The sequence below is a fragment of the Hyaena hyaena genome, unplaced genomic scaffold (assembly GCF_003009895.1).
Source record: "Hyaena hyaena isolate Hyena2069 unplaced genomic scaffold, ASM300989v1 scaffold_197, whole genome shotgun sequence".
In the NCBI taxonomy this organism is placed as follows: domain Eukaryota; kingdom Metazoa; phylum Chordata; class Mammalia; order Carnivora; family Hyaenidae; genus Hyaena; species Hyaena hyaena.
In genome coordinates, this window is record NW_024080830.1 from 1,056,029 (window position 1) to 1,075,570 (window position 19,542).

Consider the following 19,542-nt stretch of genomic DNA (forward strand, 5'->3'; position numbering starts at 1 on the left):
GGGGGGGGGGGGGGGGGGGGCGGCGGCACTGGAAGGTCCCCCCGGACCTGGGGGTACGAGGTCAGGGTGTCAGGGGCGCCTTCCGTGGCTTCCGCTGTAAACAGTGCGTTTAGAACCCACCCTCCTTCGGGGGGAGGACAGTATGCAGCTAATTTCTTACATCAGTGTTCTTTTCATTAATTAACATTTCTCCGCTGTTAGAGCAATTACGGTGGTGCCTCCGCGCCGTGCATTTCTTTTCATGATTAATAAGGAGTCATTATATTTCTGTTTCCTGAAGCAGTCAATTAACACAGAATTCTTTCCATTAATTACCGCACGTTTAAAGCCCGCGCGCCCTACCTGGGGAGCGATCTGCGCCGAGGACCTGGGACACCAGCCGCTTTAAAAAGTTCTCTTTAAATTTTATTCCGAAAACACAAGCAATTTAGCCGGCGACATTAATTTGCCTCCGAAGCATCATGGTGAACGAGAGACATGTTTTAATCTCATGCAAGAAAAGGCAGCCATCTGGCGGGCGGGAACGGGAGACCGAGTCTCCTGCTCCCCGCAAACGCGGGTCGTTAAAGTAATGTGTTCATCTACATAAAACTCAAATGGAATATAAAAGGTAATATTTATATACAAACAATTTAGTCCTACGATTTAAACAGTCATTGGTTTTATGAAACATTTACTTTAGTCTATCAGATTTGCATAACTTCACTTAAAAAATAACTGTGGTCATTTCTGTAAGTCACATCATTTCTTTTATAAAGTCCTAAAACTGCTGTCCTTTGGAAATATCTATGTATCTATGTATGTATCTATTCTCCGTCTATCTATTCTCTATCAATCTATCCATCTATCATCTAACATCTGTCTATCATCGATCTATATATTATCTATTTATCATTTATCTATCATCTATCACTATCTATCATCTAATTTTAAAAAGTACACGTTGAGAAGTTCTGAAGGAGGGCGCGTTTCTGAAGGCCGCACACGTGCTTCTCACGCCTTTGTAGGAGTCTCTTCACTTGACGATGTCACCTCTCCCCAGGCTTCTGTTCCCACCTGACTGTACGAGTGGGGACACCAGCCGGGGTCCTGGGGAGGCTGCCTTTCCCTCACTTTTCACCGAAGAATTACAGAATTTCCACAGACTCCTGGAGAGGAGGTATGTGAGCTTTCCGTGGAAGGAGCACCGATGTTTGTGAGGGATTGAGTTCCTTCCCTTAAATCTGAGACGGGTATTTCTGGGCAGGACCGAGGATACGCCGGAAAGTGAGGACAAATTCAACAGAGTCACTTGATATAGGATTTCGGATACCGCCTTCGGAGATTCGAAGAACCCAGGAAACAGAGAGAGAGCACGTGTCGGGGGTAGGCCCTTCCACTCTCAAGGTTGGTGGTATTTGTGTTTTAGGTGTACACTTCACCCCCGACCTACGCATAGGCGCCCCTGCGTTGGCTGGCGCTCTTGCAGCATGGGTCACAGACGTAACTGCAGTTACGAGACTGGGTGGCGAAGCATCCAGGACCCAGGTGGCCGAAGTGGTGTCTTATCTCTCTGACCGATAGTGAAGCTGGAACATTCCTTACGAATTAAAAGCAGGGAAATGGACATTTCCCCCATCGATAACAAAGCACTTGCTTGAAAGAAGCCAAGTCTTGAACAAGAAAATTAGTATTCCCGGAAGAGACAGCGCCGTCCCGTGGGCCATCCAAGTACTGGCGGCCAAACAGACTTTTGGAACATATGTGAGTAGTTCTGAGTCTGTGGGATTGTCAACACAAATACCTTCTATATCTGGTTTCCTCTCAATAACCTTTATAACAAAGAGAGAATCAGCCTTCTCCTCATCTGGATCAATAAAACCAAATGTCTTCCTGAACATAAACTGGGGAACTTTCAGCGTCCAGGATTGAATGAAAATACTTCTCCTTTTGTTCAAACAGCTGATATTCCTGCACCATTGACAGAGGAAAAAAAAATCCCATGTCTGGTTTTCAATATAGATAATCCCTCAATAAATATATTTTTGTCTGTTTGTCAATCACGGAAATACAGAAATACCAGAGACAAGTGGAGTAGGCGGCTTGGGAAAAGGTGCCTTTCTTTCACCGTGAGGTGCCGTCTCTGTGCTCAGCTCACACGGTGGCCTCCAGGGACCAGCGGGGACAGTCGCAGGGGTGAGCCCCCAGAGCCCTGCCTCAGGCGGTCACTGCCGGTGTGTGCCTGGCACGTGACACTGTGACACAAAGATGGCGAAGGCCATTCTACGTTGTGGACCGTGGGGGTTCTCGCCGGCTGTTTCTGCCACTTTGATGTGGCCCCTCAGGGAGATGTAACTGTGAAATTAGAGTGAGGTCGGGGGACCGGCTTCAAGTTCCATCAGAGACATACACTTACGTGGCATAAAAACAGGCCCGCACATCACTGGAAGAGGATGGGGAGCCGAGAAATAAACCCGTGCGTATACGGTCCATTAATCTACCACAAAGGGTCTAAGAACACGCAGCGGGGCAAGGACAGACAGTCTCTTCCGTAAATGTGCCGGAAGCACGAGAGAGCTACATGCAGAAGAATGAAACGGGACCGCTTCCTGACATCACGCCCCAAATCAGCTCAAAGCGGAGTCTTGACCTCCTTATGGATCCCGGCCCAGGAGCCCATGAGGGGGAACCTGGTCTCGGCCCAGGGCCCGGCTGAGCTGCCGGCTGACGGTCAGTGCCAGCCAGCCGTGTGAGTGCACCATCTAGAAAGGGGGCCCTCCGGCCCCAGGGAGCTGCCCTGATGACCCCATGGAGCCCGAATGAGACACCCTCTCGAGCCGCACCCCAAAAGTCTGCACATGGAACAAATGACTCCTTTGAGGCCACTAGGTTTGGGGATGGTTGTCACAGACCGCGGGCAAGCCTCGTGCAGCCCTGCGTTTTCCGAGGTGACCTTGCTCCCAGTACCCTCGGGAAGCCTGGTCACGTCATGGCGACCAGGGTAGCCCGGACACTGCAGGCTGTGGGCGCTGGATGTGGGCGCCGACTGCAGACGTGGGGGACACAGGTGCCCGGGAGGCCAGCTGGGGGGCAGCACGGTGTTTCACTGCTTCTGCTTGTTTTCAGCTGAAAGAAATTCTGTTCTCACGGTGTCTCGTCTCTACCGAAACCTACCTGGAGGGTGTCCCCTCCCTCGACGTGACACTTCTGGCTCCATCCGCCCCCGACAAACTGGAACATTGTGAACGTTCTCGGCAGACCGACGGCAGCTCTGTGACCTGGTCGTTCCTTTCTTGGTCCTGACAAGTCCTGCCCGTCGGGGCGACAGTTGCTAGGGTGTGTGGGGCTTCCAGTGCCGAACGCAGGTCTGCAGGGCCTCCCATCGCCAGCCCCTGGGGCTCTGGCTGACTCTGGGCCCCCCTTACAGGCTCTGGGGGACAAGCGTCACATGTTGCTTTAGGAAACAGCTTTTGCTCCTTTTGTGAAGACGGAAACCATGAGCTGAAGCTTCTGGCACCGTGTGTGCCACACGGGCTCTTTCTGCACAGACCTGTGCCCAAGGCTGGTGTTTCTCGAGTCCCGGGCATGATGTGGCTCCCTCGGCCCTGTCATCAGGACCCCCAGCAGGTGCAGCTGACGTCTGGACGGTTCATGAGAGACCCAGAGCTTCTGCCCGAGCCTTCCCTAATCTCCAGCCACACGTTCAATACGAAGGGTGCACAGAGAAGCAGAGTCCTCCCCTGGGGGCCAGGCGGGCTCCAGCGTGTGTTGTGGAGACGAGCTTCTCGGCCCTCTGCGGGGGCCTGGGGCGGCCGGCTGTGTGCGTGTGTGTGCGTGTGCGACACTCTCGTGTGCACCTGCCTTCGCTGTTGTTGCACAAGCAGTGGCGAGGCAGACACCCTGCCCTGCCCGACTTCTCTGTGGATCCCTAGTATTGAATTCATCACCGGAGACCAGGGAAGGCTGGGCACGAGCCCTGGCAGGGTCAGCACGCAGTCCCTGGTGCGAGGGCAGCAGGGTCCTCAGCCCGGGCAGCGAGCTCTCAGGGTCGGCCGCGAGCACTCTGCAGCTGGGCCTTTAGGAAGCACCTGTTTTAAAAGGGCCTGTTTGGAGACTGCAAAACAACTACTACCTCCAGGGGATTCCTGCGGAGGCTGGTGAGACTTCAACAAGATGGGGAGGTGGGGGGCGTGGCCATAGATAGGGGCTGGGGCGGGGAGGTGGGGGCGTGGCCATGGGTGGGGGCTGGGGCGGGGAGGTGGGGGCGTGGCGATAGATGGGAGCTGGGACGGGGAGGTGGGGGCGTGGCCATAGATGGGGGCGGGGAGGTGGGGGGCATGGCTATAGATGGAGCTGGGGAAGTGGGGGCGTGGCCACGGATGGGGGCTGGGCGGGGAGGTGGGGGCGTGGCCACGGATGGGGCTGGGCGGGGAGGTGGGGGCGTGGCCATAGATGGGGGCTGGGCGGGGAAGTGGGGGCGTGGCCACGGATGGGGCTGGGCGGGGACGTGGGGGACGTGGCAACCGAGAAAGCACTTCAGGTCTGAAATCCAAGTTTAGAAGTCAGATAGTGCTTCAGTCCCCAGAGAACAGCTATAATTTTTTACAGTTCATTTTTATGGAGAAAGTTTTAATCTGTTCATTTAAAGACACATTGCAATCAATAATCAAGCTCAGGTACTTAAAATTAGAAACCATATCTAAAGGAACATTAGTTCCAGAAGATTTAGATTTTTATGTGCCGCTCAGCTTTGGATTCTCAGAGGCCAAGGCGAAAAGCAGGCTTGGGTTTGCGCGTCCTCCCGGGAGGCGGGCGTCTGGCTGCCGGGGAGGCTGCGGACGGCGGGGGCGCCGAGCACACGTTCAGGACCGAGCGGCGTGGCCGTGGCCGTGGCCGTGGCATCGGCTGCCGTCGTCCCCTCATCTCGAGGACCTGCAGCATTTGCCCTGCTTGATCTTTTCGAAGGGAAGTCGCACGGCTCTTCCCAATGTCAGCGTGTGGTTTTGCAGGTCAGCTTTCATTGACCTGGTGGGACAACGCCCTTCCCGTAGTTACGCCCGGGCTTCACCACGGCCGTCTGGATGGGTGCATTTTGGGAACTGACTTTCCTGTGACTTTCTCGAGTTCCATAATTTTCCAAGGAACAAATGGGTTGTGCTGAGCAAGTAATGCCTCTTCCCTGGCTGCTCCGGCCTTCTGGGGCCCCTGTGGCGCACACCACAAACTGGGGGCCTTCTTGCGGCCGCAGAGGCGGGAACACTGAGGTCAAGCTGTGCGCAGGGCTGTGCAGCCTCCGGAGGGCCTGGGAGAGTCTCACAGGCCCTTTTACCAGCTTCTGCCGGCTGCTGGCCGCCGTCGGCCTTCCTCGGCTTGTGCACACGTCACTCCAGCCTCTGCGTCCACCTCCACGTGGCATTTCCTCTGTGCGCCTTCTCGTCCCCTGCTCCCTCTGCCTGTCTTTTATGAGGATCCAGAGCCGGCGTGAGTGACCAGGGTAAGCACCTCCTCTCACGCTTACCTGAGTTCCAGCCTGGAAGGGCACGTTCACAGGCTCCGGGTGTGAGGACGTGGAATATCTTTCTGGGGCCATCATCCAGCCCAGTGCACCTGCCGCGGCCCACAGGGAGGTCCCAGCCTGTGTCGTTTCTGAGAACCTTGTGTCTCCCCTCCGCCATGGCGGGCTCTGTGGCCCACGGACGGGAGTATATTTGAGTCCATACTTGGAGATTTGGGAAAAGGCTTCTGGGTGCAGACATCAGGGGAAAATCCTGCCCAGGAGCCGTCAGTGGGGAGCGCCCCGAGACCAGTGACCGGAGAGCGTGGCGCCGCGAGCACAGGCTGGCTGAGGGACGCAGCCATCGGCCGCAGCCGGGCCTGCACACAGCGGGAACCGTGAGCGGAGGAGCGAGGCTCTGGGGGCAGAGCGGGGCTGCTGGGTACCGCTCGTGGCTTCCTTTCTGCTGTGCACCTTGTTCTATCTCTTCCTTGGGCTTGACTTTGCTTTGGGGGGACCTCCCCATGTGACTGCACTCGCGCTGAGCTCTTCTCCCGCAGGAGGGGGTGTGACTGATTCTGCTCAATCGCCCCCATCTGGGGTGCGCCTGCCGCTGGGAACTTTGTGGTTTGGTTTGGTTTTCGGTGCGAAGCCAATTCACCTCCCCGTCCGGAGCATCGGGACTGCTTTTGTCTTCAAGATATGAGCACCTACGCCATTTCTACACAATCTGCGAAGGGGAAAGTATTTCACTTTGAAAAGACTTTGATGGCCTAAGACTTCCTGCTGATTCTGATGACTTTGTTCCCAGCATAAGAAACCAGCTTCTGTTTTGTGCGTGTTCAATTCAAAATTATTTTTAAAGAAAAAAATCAGTCTGCGTATCTGTATTTCAGGGTTTTGGGGCGTCTTTTCCCATCAAAAGGACAGTGATACTCTGATTTGCAGTGTTTGGCTTTTGGGCCTGGGCTGGGGTCTGTCAGGTGTCTCCCTCCATAGGATGCCCCAGGCCTTGGTTCTAGAAGGAGCTGAGCGCGAGCTCCATCACAGGGGACCCACCTATATCCGGGACAGAGCCCTTGGGAGAACAGCATGGTTAGCTGTGCTAACTTCGGTGCACATGCTTCTCAGGCCTCAGGTTCCCTGACTTTGGACAGGAGTTGACCAGAATGACATCACCAAACCAGCAGCTGCCTTGCTTGCCGCGACGGTCCCCTCGAGCCCTGACTCACGGAGAGAAACCACACAAGCTTTGCATCTGTAGCTGTGTCCTCTGTCCACGCTCTCCGCTCCTGGGCCAGGAGCTGCTCAGCGGTGTGGTTTCTGCTCACTACGCAGGCGTGGCCGGGTGCCACCCCTCCACTGTCCCAGGCCACGGAAAGTCTGGCCTCTGGTCTGTGACACCCCTGCCCTGGAGACGCAGGGGACCTCACAGTCCTGTTGCCGGGCACAGGCCACCTGGCCCTGACTGGGTGCTGGCGGCCTCCCGTGCTCTCCCCTGTGCAGGGCAGGGCAATCGACAGGCTGGGGACCCCAGCCTGCGTGTCTAGTGGTGGGACGTCTGTGCTCCTGAGTGCAGCGTCCCCTCGTGGGGCTGGACTCAGTCCGTGGCTCCTGCGTGGTCTCCGGGAGTCGGCAGCACTGTCCACAGCCCCTTCCTGTCTCGGGATGGCTACGAGAGCCTCACGGCCATGGCACCTGCCACGCCCCGTGTAGTGGTCCCAGGGTGCACACAATTCCTGTTCGTTCCCTTATGTGTGGTGTCTGCTGGGAGCGAGATGGAAAACAGGCCACTTCCACCAGGCAGGACTCATAACAGGTGAAAAATGGCCCTTAGGGCCCCACGAGCACAAACGTGTAACCCATGTGTTCTCACTACTCAGAGGCAGGTGGGCGATCTCCAGGTGACGCAGGGCGGGGGCCCGCCTGTCACTGAGCCTTGGATCCCTGGGGTGGGCGGTGGTGTTTTGGGTGGATGGGGGACCAGGCCGGGTGAGCCCTGAATCGTCGTGAAGGGGAAGGAAGTTGCCCGAGGACACAGGGACGTACACAGGTGCTCTCGTCTCTGAGGAGGGCTGATCCCCTCTTGTGGTGGACAGACTTAGTCACGTGATTTCCCGAGACCCCCCCTCCCCCCAACAGAGGGCTTGCTGGCCGTGGAGGACTGACCTTCTTCTCTGAGTGAGGCTCCCGTCCTCGTGGGGAACACGGGCACTGGGCACCCCGCTCACCCAGGGCGCGGCTGCTGCTGCTGCAGGGCTGTGGTGGGGGGTGGAGGCCTGCAGGCAAGGCCGGAGGACGTAGGAGGCCAGCGGGAAGCGGCGGGGAATACGCAGGAAGTGTGAGCACTTCTGCAGCGGCTGGAATCCAGGATATTTTATGGCTCATTTTAAGCCACTGTAAAAGCGCTAAGCACTAACGTGCTGTCTTACCACTGACATTGTAACATGACGTCAGTTCCTGGCGAAATCCTACGCAGAGCATGTGTGGTGCTCTCATTCATATTGCTTACGTGTCATCGATGCAGAACGTGACCCCTGTGTATTGGTTTTGATCTCTAGCAGGCAACTAATGTCGCTGTGTTGGTTGTTGAGATCCTTAGATGCTGGCGGCTCCCTGTTCCTTATGCGCAAAGAGAAGCACAAATTTGTCCAGTGGGTATGCTTTCTCTACCTAAATTAAAAATATAATTTATTCATTTATTTTTATCTAAATATAGAAAAGCCACGTGCTATAGGCTCTGAAGCCAGCCTACCGTTTGTTTCGTGGCTGCTCAATTTAACTTCCCCGTGTGATTATAGAATCTTCTGAACTACTGCGCAGACACGGCTTGTGGGTCCCAGCAACTTTGGGGTCGGATCCTTGGGACGGCAGTCAGCAGTGAGACTTGGCCGTGACCCCTCCCAACAGTCTCCTGGAGGCACACGTAGCATTTAGCGTTGGCAGCGGTGGTCAGCGTGAGGCATCGGCGGGGGCCGGACCCCTGCATTTGCCAGGCCGTCCGGGCCGTTGGAAGGAAGCAGGCCCTCAGCTTCTGGTTCCCGCCGGGCCCCCTGAGCAGCACTGTTCTCGTTGGACGTTGTGGCCGCTCGGCACAGACAGGTCACGTTTGTGCGGTTTTTCCTGACCGCCGACGGGACGCACCTATTTGTGCCGCGTGAAGGCACAGAAGCTCAGGTGTGGAGCCTCATCGGGGTGGGGGTTGGAAAGTCCGAGCGGCTCTTGTCTTCCCTGCTGTTCCCCCGCGCCTCTGCGTGTGCGCTGATGACCGTCCTCGGCAGCCCCTGCTGGCCCGGTGGTCTGCTCCCCGCCTGTCTGCCTCACAACGTCACACATGCAGGCTGTGGCGCCAGGGCCGCCCCGTCACCCCTTCTGCACCGGCCCACCTCTCTGGACGCATGTGATGTGGTGCTCGAGGGGCGGCTGGGCCAGGGCAGGAGGGGCAGGCAGCCCCACGGGACCCACGTGACGTGAGGGACGGGGAGGGCGGTGCCCGCATCGGCCTCAGTAGGGACGGCCTGGCCTGCGCAGTGCGGACTGAGGCCGACGGCTCCGGCCGGGGCTGAGGGCGGCTGCCCTCCTGGGACGCCTGGGTTAGGAAGGCAGCGGGTCGAGGCCGGCGGGGCGCCGGGCCGGGGCTTGGCTTGGTGAGCGGGACGAGCTGTGTGATGACAGCACGGCCAGGTTCGTGCCAGCGGGTGCGGGGACAAGAGGGAGACGGGCGGTGGGGCTGGGAGTGACGAGGGGCAGCGTGGGGACTGGGGTCCCGGACGGGACGGGACCAGTCTGCGCCTCCCGCCTGCGCACACACCCGTTTCGGTTCCTGCCTCGTGTCCACGTCCTCCCAGCTGAGATGACACGGGCGTCATTTCCCGTCTCCGAAGCTGCTGTGAGGTCCCGTATGACTCTGACGTCACTGTGCGCTGGGAACAGCCGGCTCACTGATCTGTAACGTTTGCCAGTTTCCACGGTGTGAATACCGTCCCCGTGGCCACTTCCGGGGCTGCTGTGAGGTCAGTGAGCACAGATTCGGGACAAGGCGTGCAGGAGGTGACATCTTGTGGCCCTGCCACAACCAGACACGACGGGTGTGGACACAGCGCAAACAACAGTACGTAGTTAGGGGGCAGTGAGTTTTGAGTGTTTATTGTCTTTAGTTTTGATGGGACTTATTTAGTTGTGAGTCGCTGTTATTTGACTTGTATTAACAACTAGGTTTGACAGTCGGTGTTCAAACTTGCCTGAAAACCATCAGCTCAAGGGCCGTGTGGGCCCTGGAGGCCGTGTCCCGCGCGTGGGGTGTGGCGGTTACGGAACTGAGAGCCAGGTGGGTCCTCCCCCGGCCGAGGGCTCCTGGAAGGCAGGAGTGACCTGCACGTCTCCCAGCTCACACCTGCACGCTCCTGCGGACCCTCAAATGTGCCAGCTCTCTGAGTTGGAACACTTTCTCCGCGTTTCTGCAGGCAGAGTCCTTATCTGGAAGGTTACCAAAGCCCTAGGTGTGATTTCGTTTCTCACGGACAGAAAACAGACGCACGCACACATACCAGGCGGCCCCTTCGTGGAGCCTCAGCACAAACCATGTGCGTTGTGGACGCAGGCCACGCGCTGACCTGTGCTCCCCCTCAGACCTGGCCGTGTCGCTCGTGCCTTGGTGCTGACCCTGGACTTGTTCGCGGGGCCACGCGGCCGCGGCCGCACCGCAGGGTGTGGTCTTCCTCCATCGTCGCCGCCCTCCTCGGCCCTGTGCACAGGGGCGCCGGCAAGCGCTGTCTAGTGAGAACCACGCGTGCGCCTCGCTGTGCAGCGTCGGCCCCTGGAGCTGGGGCCTTCGGTGCAGAAGGCAGTGGTTCCTGCGGTGTCTGTGGGGGAGACGGGGACAGACCCGGAGACACAGGCACGGGGAGAGCAGAGGGGAAGAGAAGACGGGGCCGGGGGCAGTAGGGAGGTGGGTGAGGGCTTGGAGGGGAGAATGAGTAAGGGGCGGCCCTGGGTGCCCCTCGGTGGTCCTGCCACCAGACGGGGGGCCAGAGCTCAGTGCACGGAGAGGGGCTGCCCATGGGGCTGGGGCCCACCTGGCTCCGGCCAGCCCTTCCCGACTCCGCTCAGGGACGACAGCTGGCCTTCCAGGCTGCCCAGGGCCGTGGCAGTCAGTGTCCCCACACATGCACACAGGGTACTGCGTGACCCCCTGCAGGGATGCAAGTGGGCCTTGTCTTTCCAGAAGATGTTATTAGAAAGTGGCTCCGGAGCAGGTGCGCCCACAGCAACCCTGCTTGGTGTTGTTTCCCGCGGGCAGTTCGCCGTTGGCAACGCTTAAGGGCCCACAGACAACGGAGTCACATGTCTGCAGTGCGAGTGCACTTCCTTCTTCCAGGGAGTCAGAGGGTTAGTTTCGAACCCCAACGTGATCTTCGGGCGGCCGGACGGTTTCCGTTGGGTGAAAACTGCCCCTTTCTTCCTGCTTCATGAATAGATGGGATTATTACCGAGGAGGAAATCATTTTCTTCTGAAAGATGAGCGGCTTGACAAGTCGGGGCTGTTAGTGTGATGCAGAAATCAGTGCTTTGATGCACTGTCACAGGCTGTCCTGTGGCCTCTGCTGGCCAGGCAGTCACGGCCAGGGATGCAAATGGCCCCACGTCTCCTGCAGCCATTTGGCAATTCCCCGGGAGAATCCGGCTTTGCCACTGAGCCTGAGAAGTCTGGGAGGGGGGCAGGGACGCTGTGTGCGGGGCCTGCGGTGGCCTGGGGCGGGCCTGCTTCCCCGGCCCACAGGCGGTGGCCTGTCCTCTCCCTCGGCCTCCCGGGAGACACACCGCACGTCCTGGTGAGGCAGGCGGCTGGCCGGTTGGCAAACACCTGCGGAGCAGTGGCCGCGCCCAGCCCCGTGCCTGGTGCCGTTTGAGTGGCCGATGGGCAGACAGTCCCAGGTCACTGGTATCTGCCTCCCGGGCGCCACACGGGGAGGGTGCACCTTCCCCGGGCCCTGTGGGGACACCTGCTGCCCCCAGCTTCCTCCGGGTCCCCCGTGGTGGTGACAGTAGTGGCCCCGTCGCTTGCACCTGCTCTGGCTCCCCTCGGGCCTCTGCGTCACCCCCACCCCTCAGCCTCACTCTCCTGTGTCCTGCGAGTTCCGACCCCAGGGCCTTCCAGGACTCGGGGACAGCACTGTGGCTGCTCGCCCCCAGACCCCGCCTACAGAGAACTCACTATTTTTACTTAGTTTACAGATTACCGATTGACGAGCATAACCAGGTGTCCAGGAGACGCTCGGAAGCTCCCGTCACAGCAGCCTCACTGTTGTGGTCACCATCAGGGCGACGTCGGGACAGCTCACGGCTGTCTGCGGCAAACTCTCGCTGTAGTTTCCTCCCTGCCCTTGCCAGGCACCCTGGGATGGCTTCCACACCCAAGTGACACGAGGGCTCCCCGGTGGGGATGGCGTCTAGGCGCACGGGACGGGGGTGGTGGGGTCGTGAGGGGGCTCTCCCTGAGGACAGGGCGGCCGTTTGTAAATCCCTCTTCCTCCTGCTGGTTTCCCAGCCAGAACCTTCAAGGGGTGACTTTCGAAGTTCCTTCTAACAAGAGACTCTCTCCTGGCTTGGGTGGGGGACTTCCACCCGGCTGGCACCACAGGCCCGTCACGCTCAGGGAGCAGTTAGATCTGATGGGGGACCCACACACTGAGAGTCAAGAAGGCCCAGGGTGGGGGCCCTGGAGAGCCGTGGGGCCCGCGAGGTGGGCCGGCTGCCCGGGCGCGGGGTGGCCCCCAGGGCCGCGCTCAGCAGAGGCGGGCCTGGAAAGCTCTGGCTGCCTCCCGACGGCCGCGGGAGCCGGCCCGGGGGGAGCTGGGCCGCTGTGACCAGACCCGAGCCCGGGGCTTCTGTGTGAGTGCCTGCAGCTGCGGGCCCTCGCTTGCACACGCGCGTGCGGCCCAGAGTGAGGCCCGGGAAAGAGGCGGAGGGACGAGGCCCCTGCTCCCCCAGGATGCCTTCTCTGTTCCACCCTCACTCAGTCCCTGCCAGGCCACAGCCACGCGGGTGGAGGCGAGCAAGGGGCCCGTTACCTGGCGATCTTGTCGGTGCAGGACATGGTGACCAGCTGCTCACCCAGCAGGACGCCGTCCCACGTCTGCACGGCGCTGGGTCCGCGCACGGGGACGGTGCCTTCCCCAGACTCGATCTTCGTGCGCAGATGTCCACGGAGCTTCCTGACAATGTGCTTGCTGCTGTTCACTAGGAGGGAAGAGGCGGCCGTGAGAGGCTGGGACCCTGTTTGTGCAGAAGGAGTCCCCACCTGGGATGGTGTGGAGGAGGGGGCCCTGGTGCCGTGGACACCTGCCAGGCTGGGGAAGCACAGGTGAGCACGGTGGGGGGCGGGGGGGGGAGGGCGTGCCTGCTGTAGAGCTGGGCTCCAGGGTGCCACCTGTGGACCACATCAGCCGACTTCCCATAAAGGGCCACACAGCAAGCATCAGAGGCTCTGTGGCCATTTGGCCTCCGTCCGGCCACTCGCTGTGCTGTCACAGCACAGACAGGTCAGCAAATGAGTGTGGCTGCGTTCCACCTTACGGACGCTGAAATTTGAGTTCCACGTAACCTTCACGTTTTGTGAGATTAATTAGTCTTTTCACCTTTCTCGGCCATGCACGAATGTGAAAACATGCTTCATTCACAGGCCACACAGAAAGGCAGGGGTGGGATCTGGCCTGGGGGCTGGGTTCCGTAGGTCCCACCCCAGATTTTGACACTACCTGTCGTTTCCTGGTTCCGTCACCTTGGAAAAGTTACTCGTGACCACTGTGACATGGTTATTGCATATTAAACGAGGGCGAATAATGGTGGCTGCCTCCCGGGCTGTGGGGATGGATGACATAGGGCGTGGACAGGCCAGTGGGGCGTCCACTGTCACCAGGGCCTCTATGCGGGACGATAGATGGAGCCTATGGACAGGTCCCTGTGGGTCCCTCATGCCTTCGTTTCATATTTTCCTCCTTTCCTCTCTGGAGCCCCCTTCACACACACACACACACATGCACACATGCACGCACACACACACACACACCCCGCACCCCATAGTCCGCAGTCATTTGGAGCACTAGCAGGAACAAGGGGAAGACTGTCTTTATCTTTCTTTAAAAACGTTCTGCACATTAAGTGTGGATTATATTGGAATAAGGAAATGGTTAACTGCTTTGCATACAAATGATATAGCAGTTATTCCACATTTACATACATATGGTGACATGGATGGATACTAAAGATACTTCCTTTAAAAATGTTCTATTTAAGTTTTGAAGTCTTGGAAATAGGATTTGTCTCTTATTTATCATTACCTAAGGCATCAAATAATTAAAAAAAATGTGGATTTACATGAGCACCTTCTTTTATAGATCTCAAAGTAATTTCCAATCTATTTTCTCATTGTTTGGAGGAAATGAAGTTCTTTGACTACATTTCCATCGTACCTCAGGTCCATGTCTTAGGAAGAAAGATTGCTGTACTCCTCGGAGAAAGTAAACTTTTAAGAGGTTTCAGATTGCTTTTTGGCCCTCACCAACCAGGCACTTGATGAGATCCAATTTTGACTGATCTGTAACATCCACAGAAGGAAGAATCAAGATGAGAGACGGAGCCTGGGATGCCCACGGCGGTGACGGTGATGGTGCAAGTCTCTGTAGCTTTCAGCGGTTCTAGGATGATGACAGTGACTGTGGTGGGGATGGTGATGATCATCATGGCGATGATGGTGATGATGATGGTGGTGGCGGTGACGATGATGATGATTGGTGGCGATGCTGGTGGTCATGATGATGGTGATAACGATGGTGATGATGGTGACAGAGATGGTGATGGTGATGGTATGGTGGTGATGGTGATGATATTGGTGATGATGATGATGGTGATAATGGAGATGCGGATAGTGGTGGTGATGGTGATGATGGTGGTGAGTTGATGAGGGTGATGGTGATGATGGTGACGATGTAGAAGATGATATAATGACAAAGATGATGGCAGTAATGGTGATGATGATAAAATGAACAGCAAATTGTTCATGTGACTCAAGACTCTCGAGCAAACGTTAGCTCTGGCCTGACTCCTTACGCTCCCCCGGTGGGGTCTTACTTGCCTCACTGACGTGCTGTGGCAGGCAGCACAGGAGAGGGGAACGGCTCGGTTCCCGCACTTCACCAGCGTCACAGAACCTGTGATCCTCTACGGAGGATATTTTCTCTTTGTATTGATTCCAGCGTCCATGTCATTGTCTCAGTGCTCCAGCTGTTGTGTCATTGTTCAGACTTTGGAAGCTGCCTGTTACATTGTAAGCCTTTTCTAAATTCTTACCCTCTGCTTCTGCACGACTAACTTTCCGCAAGCAGCCTTTACAGTCAGTTAATGCCCTGATGACAGGGAGTTCTGGCTTGAGTCAACATCTGGTTTGTAGGAGTTAATTCAAAGATCTCAGGTGGATTAATTTTGCCTGGAGAGCCAGGTGCATGAGGCGCTCCTGAAAAGTGTTTCTTTTTGGCGATGCTGCGTCTTAGGCTGCCTTCCTCGGTGTGCTCCCTGATGAGCGTGCTCTGTCCTGGGGGTGGGGGCTCCGAGCGCTTGTGAGCCCACTTCCTCCGGCTCTTTCTCGCCTGATTGTGAGCGGGGAGGGAGCTAACACTGTCACTTGCAGCAGAACAGAACAGCAGAGGCTGCAGGGACGGGATCTGCGTGGGCTGCGGTGTAGTGCACCCAGGAGACCCTGGGGGGACGCAGTGCTGAGACCCTGCCCGCCGTCCTCAGGCTCTTCATTAGTGTTTAGCAATCTCCAACCCTCACCTGTGAAGGGTTGTCAGGATAAAGTAAGGATGGTCGTGTGCTTCATAGGGATTTTGAGTGAGTGTTTTATTTTTAGGAGAGAATCGGAAGGAAGTGGAGGTCAATGGCAATTGAAGGAGCCCACTCAGGGAGCACAGCTGCATCCAAAGAGTGACACGTTGCTGCCACAATGCCGTTGGCAGAAAGAGAGCCGGAAATGGGGGAGAAAGGGATAGGAACGGAAGACGGTATTTGTAAGCAACAGATTAACTTTTTATTTCTAAACCATCTTCAAAGGGTGTGCGTGTTCCAGAAGGTACACCTGCGATGAGGTCCTGTAGTTACTGTAATAGTATCTGCACATCCATCGTGTGGGCACGCGCTGTCCTTGGTCTTACGTGACGCAGTGGCGATCGTGACGGTGGTCAGTCCTGAGGCCTCCTGAATGCATTGCTTCTGCGGTGCGCTGATAGCGTCCTATGTTGCACGTGTCTGTGACTCGGGGCAGAAACCCGAAGACGGGGCTTTCGGGAATGTGCTTTAGACTTCCCGACTTTGTATGTGATTTTGGTCTAATCTCTTGAACTCCCCTAACGTACAATGAATGGAGCAGGCTTAGAACATACTGGCACTTAGTACGTGCTCATGAGATGTGACACAGTCGTGTCTTTGCATGGCATTCGGGGGAAGATGGAGGGTAGGATTTACGTGGTTAAATCTTGGAAAATGGCAGTAAGAACAGTAATTGAAAAGATGCGCCGTGAAAGGCATCACGTTTAAAGACTCCGGCGGGGAAGAAGTATGATCTGTCTAGATGAATATTTTTGAGGAAAATAGAAAACTGGGGAATTTAGAGTTTCTTGAGCCGCAGGTGTCCGAGGGAGGTGATGCTGCTTCACATCACTGGGCTCCGTGTTATGTGAGTCATGGCCTGGGCCTTAGGGACCTCAGGGTCGGGGAAGTCATGGGCCCTTAGAGCCCCGAGCCCTGAGCCAACAGGGCCAGGCCTCCCAGTGGACGGCCGCCATCTCTCTGTGGCGCGCTCGGAAACGCGAGGTCAGATTCGGTTCTCCGCTGGGCTTCTCAGTAGGCGACACCAGCTTTCTGGTTGTCTAGACCTCCCTCCAGAACTTTCCTGCTAGCCCGCTCTCTTTGGAGGAAGGGGAACAACGTCGGCAGCTGTGTCCAGAACTTGCTCTCAGACCCAGTCTGTCACAGGCGCGGTGACGGCTCTGACACACTGCACACCTGCCGAGAGTGTGCGTGTTCATGCGGGCGTCCCCGGGTGTGTGGGTGTGGGAGGAGAGCCTGGTGCACTGGGGCTGTGCAGACGGGCACCCCTGCTCCCTGCCGAGCAGAGGAGGCTCAGGACGTGGCGGGGACGTGGCGGGTGGCAGGCAGGGGGGTGCGGAGGGCCTGGCGAGGTCTCGGTCCAGTGCTGGGGTTCCTGGGCGCTGGGTGGACCTGGCATGTCTGCGTCCGTGCACCTTTGGGGCTGCGACCCCGGAGCCCCGTGTAGGAGCAGGGGGCCGGGTGGGTCTCCCCAGGGGTACCTGCTGGCGGTGGAGGTGCTGGCCACGGAGTGGACGGTCCCACCGGCCTGCACGTCCGTCAGGCCGCGTCACCACCAGGCCCCTGGCAGGAGCCCCTGGGAGCAGAGACCCGGTCGCCTGCACCCCTTGCCCGCCCTCCTCCCGAAGCAGAGGACTGCACTGGGTGATCACTGCAGGTTCCCTGGGGGGCCCTTCCGCGTGGAGGGCAGCCGGGGCCGGGGCCGGAGAGGGCTGTGCCCAGGGTGAGGGGAGGCGGTGTGCCGCTCCGGCTGGGAGTCTGTGTACGGAAGCACCGAGACCCCCCCCTCCTCGGTGGTCCCCTGGGGGGGACATGCCAGAGGCCGCAGTCTGAATAACCCCGAGCAGCAGCTCACCTCTGCCTGGCGCATCTGCGGTAAAAATGCGAGGACGATGCTTTATTTTCTTCCCTAGCAGCACCTGCCACTTCTTAAAAGCATGACAAAATAAAAGATATCTGTGTCAGGAAGTGAGCCCCAGGGTGCCTCTGAGGATGTATCTGTTTGTTTTTCTGAACCGCTGGCTTTGCAAGCGGGAGCGGGGGGCTGGGGAGCTGTGGAGGTGCCGGGCGCAGGCAGGCGGGGACGCGGGGTCTCAGACCGTCCCCGATCGGCCATCCCAGTCTCAGGAGGAGGCTGGTAAGTTAGGCAAATGAGGGCTGGCCCCGAACGTTCTGCCAGACGTCTCCTCCCAGGCTTCAGGGCCGCTGGGTCCTCAAGATGGCGCCAGCCGTGGGGCACAAGTGGGAGGTGGCTCTGAGCAGCGGTGTGATGGGGCGCAGCGGTGGTTTCGTGCAGGGAGCCCGTCCCCTGTAGATCTAGCTCGATGAACCCTCCAGGAAAAATGAGTCCGTTCCATATTGATTCTCTTCCTTTCTCTGGGATGCGTGACAGTGAAGGGTCCCTGCTCTACCTCTGAGGGGGGTGCGCCTGCTGTCACCCGCCAGCTCCCGGGGGAAGCTCCCTGAAAGGCCCCTGCATTTAGGGGGCTCCCTTCCCCTGACTTGGTTGCATTTGCTTCCATAGGGCGTGGCTCTGGGCTGGATGTGCATGTCCCTCACCAACTCTTGTGTTGAAGCCCCAGCCCCAAGGGGACGGAGTCAGGGGGAAGGGCTTCTGGGGGTGATGAGGCCATGAGGCCCCCTGATGGGATCACTGCCCTGGAGAGGGAGACCTGCAGAGCCCCCTCACTTCCCCGCCATGTGAGGACACAGCGGCGACCCGGACACCGGGTCCCCCGTCCCCGTCCCCAGAGTGTGGGCAGCAAATGCCTGTTGTTTCCAGGCCACCCAGCTGTGCTGTTGGGGGAGACAGGGGTGACACCGTTACTCAGAGCCTCACTACAGGGACCCCTCGACCACTCTCCAGAGGGGCGAGCCAGGGTCCTGGAGCAAAGTGGGCAGAAAGGAGAACGGATCTTTCTGCCCCAGGCTGCAATCTGTGTTGGAGAACTAGGTTAAGTTAAGTACAAGTAGGGTTTCTCGAAAGTGCTCTTTCCCTGCACCTTCCTTATCTCAGCAAAGCCTGGAGCAGCGGGTGTTCAGAAAGTGCTTCTCTGTCCTTCCACTGGTAATTAGAACACAAACGCAGCCTTCCGTGGGGGGAAATCAGACGCCAAAAATAACCCTTCCCTACGCGCCTCGACTGAAGGTTTCCCGGGATGAGTCAGCCTCTTTTTGGGACCAGATCCCTCATACAGGCGTGTAATTTCAGGGCCTGCCTCAGACGGTCTGCCTGGTGCTGCTTGGGCGGGGTCTGCGTGTGCATGTAGAGGCACGTGCACGCACGGTATGTGTTGCTCACGCGCATGATGTCAGGAATAGAATTTACCGGCCCTCTGCAGCAGCTGAGCACTTTCCCCGAGATGCTGGTGTCCTCAGACCCACACACGGGAGGCCGGCTGTGTCCCCAGGCTCTGGAGCCCAGCGCCCCCTCTGCTGGGTGGACCCCGTCTGTCCGCACCTGCTCTGACCGAACGCCCAGGAGGGCAGGTCCTTCCAGGCTCACGCGGGGGTTAGTTACCCGGGGGCGCCACCCGCCACTGGCTTAGTCATACGTAAATAAGTACACTCAGCATTATTCTCTGCAAAGCTGCAAACAGAGGTGAGCAAAGGCTCCTGGACCTGCTCACACTCTGCGTGATTCTCGCCCCGTCTCCCCCCTCCCTTGTGCAGAACAGGGCAGGAGCCGCTGATCCACCGAAAGGAGGCAGAGAACCACGGCAACCAGAGCTACTTTTAGCTTCCCAGCCGCCCTGCTCTCGGTGATCTGGGCGGTTCACACTCGGGTTGGGGGCCACGGGGGCAGCCGGGCCACGCGAGCGAGCACGCTGAGCGCGGGCGGCGGAGGAGGGGGCTGTGCCTTACGGTCGGCCGTGATCTCGTAGGGCGAGTGCAGCCTGGCATCTCCGCACGGGGACGTGCTCACGTACAGATGGAACAGCACGTTGTCCCGCAGCCGGTAGCCGCCGTCCTGGGACCGCTGGAATATCGAGTGCTCCGAGTCCTCCCGCCGCTGGCTAGGGTCAGAGAGAGGGTCCCGTCACCCCCAGGAACCAACCGGAAGGGCGCCCGTCGGGCCGACGCCTTTGCGCGGTTTGTGTCTCATTTCCCCGCGTTGCCCGCGTTAGGACCGCGTCTAGACGGGCGGCAGTGAGCGGGGAGGTGGACCCGGCGACGGCAGCTCTGCT

General features: G+C 58.2%; 1 protein-coding gene across 1 annotated transcript in view; it reads right to left on the minus strand.

Moving 5' to 3' along the window:
- ADARB2 (adenosine deaminase RNA specific B2 (inactive)) overlaps positions 1-19,542 on the minus strand; it is a 385,931-nt gene that overhangs the window by 17,990 nt on the left and 348,399 nt on the right. The window contains exons 6-7 of the mRNA XM_039241639.1: positions 19,220-19,371; positions 12,544-12,712 (exon numbers count right to left, since the gene is read on the minus strand). Of these exons, the coding sequence (XP_039097570.1) occupies positions 12,544-12,712; positions 19,220-19,371 (321 nt within the window). The remainder of the gene's footprint in view (positions 1-12,543; positions 12,713-19,219; positions 19,372-19,542) is intronic.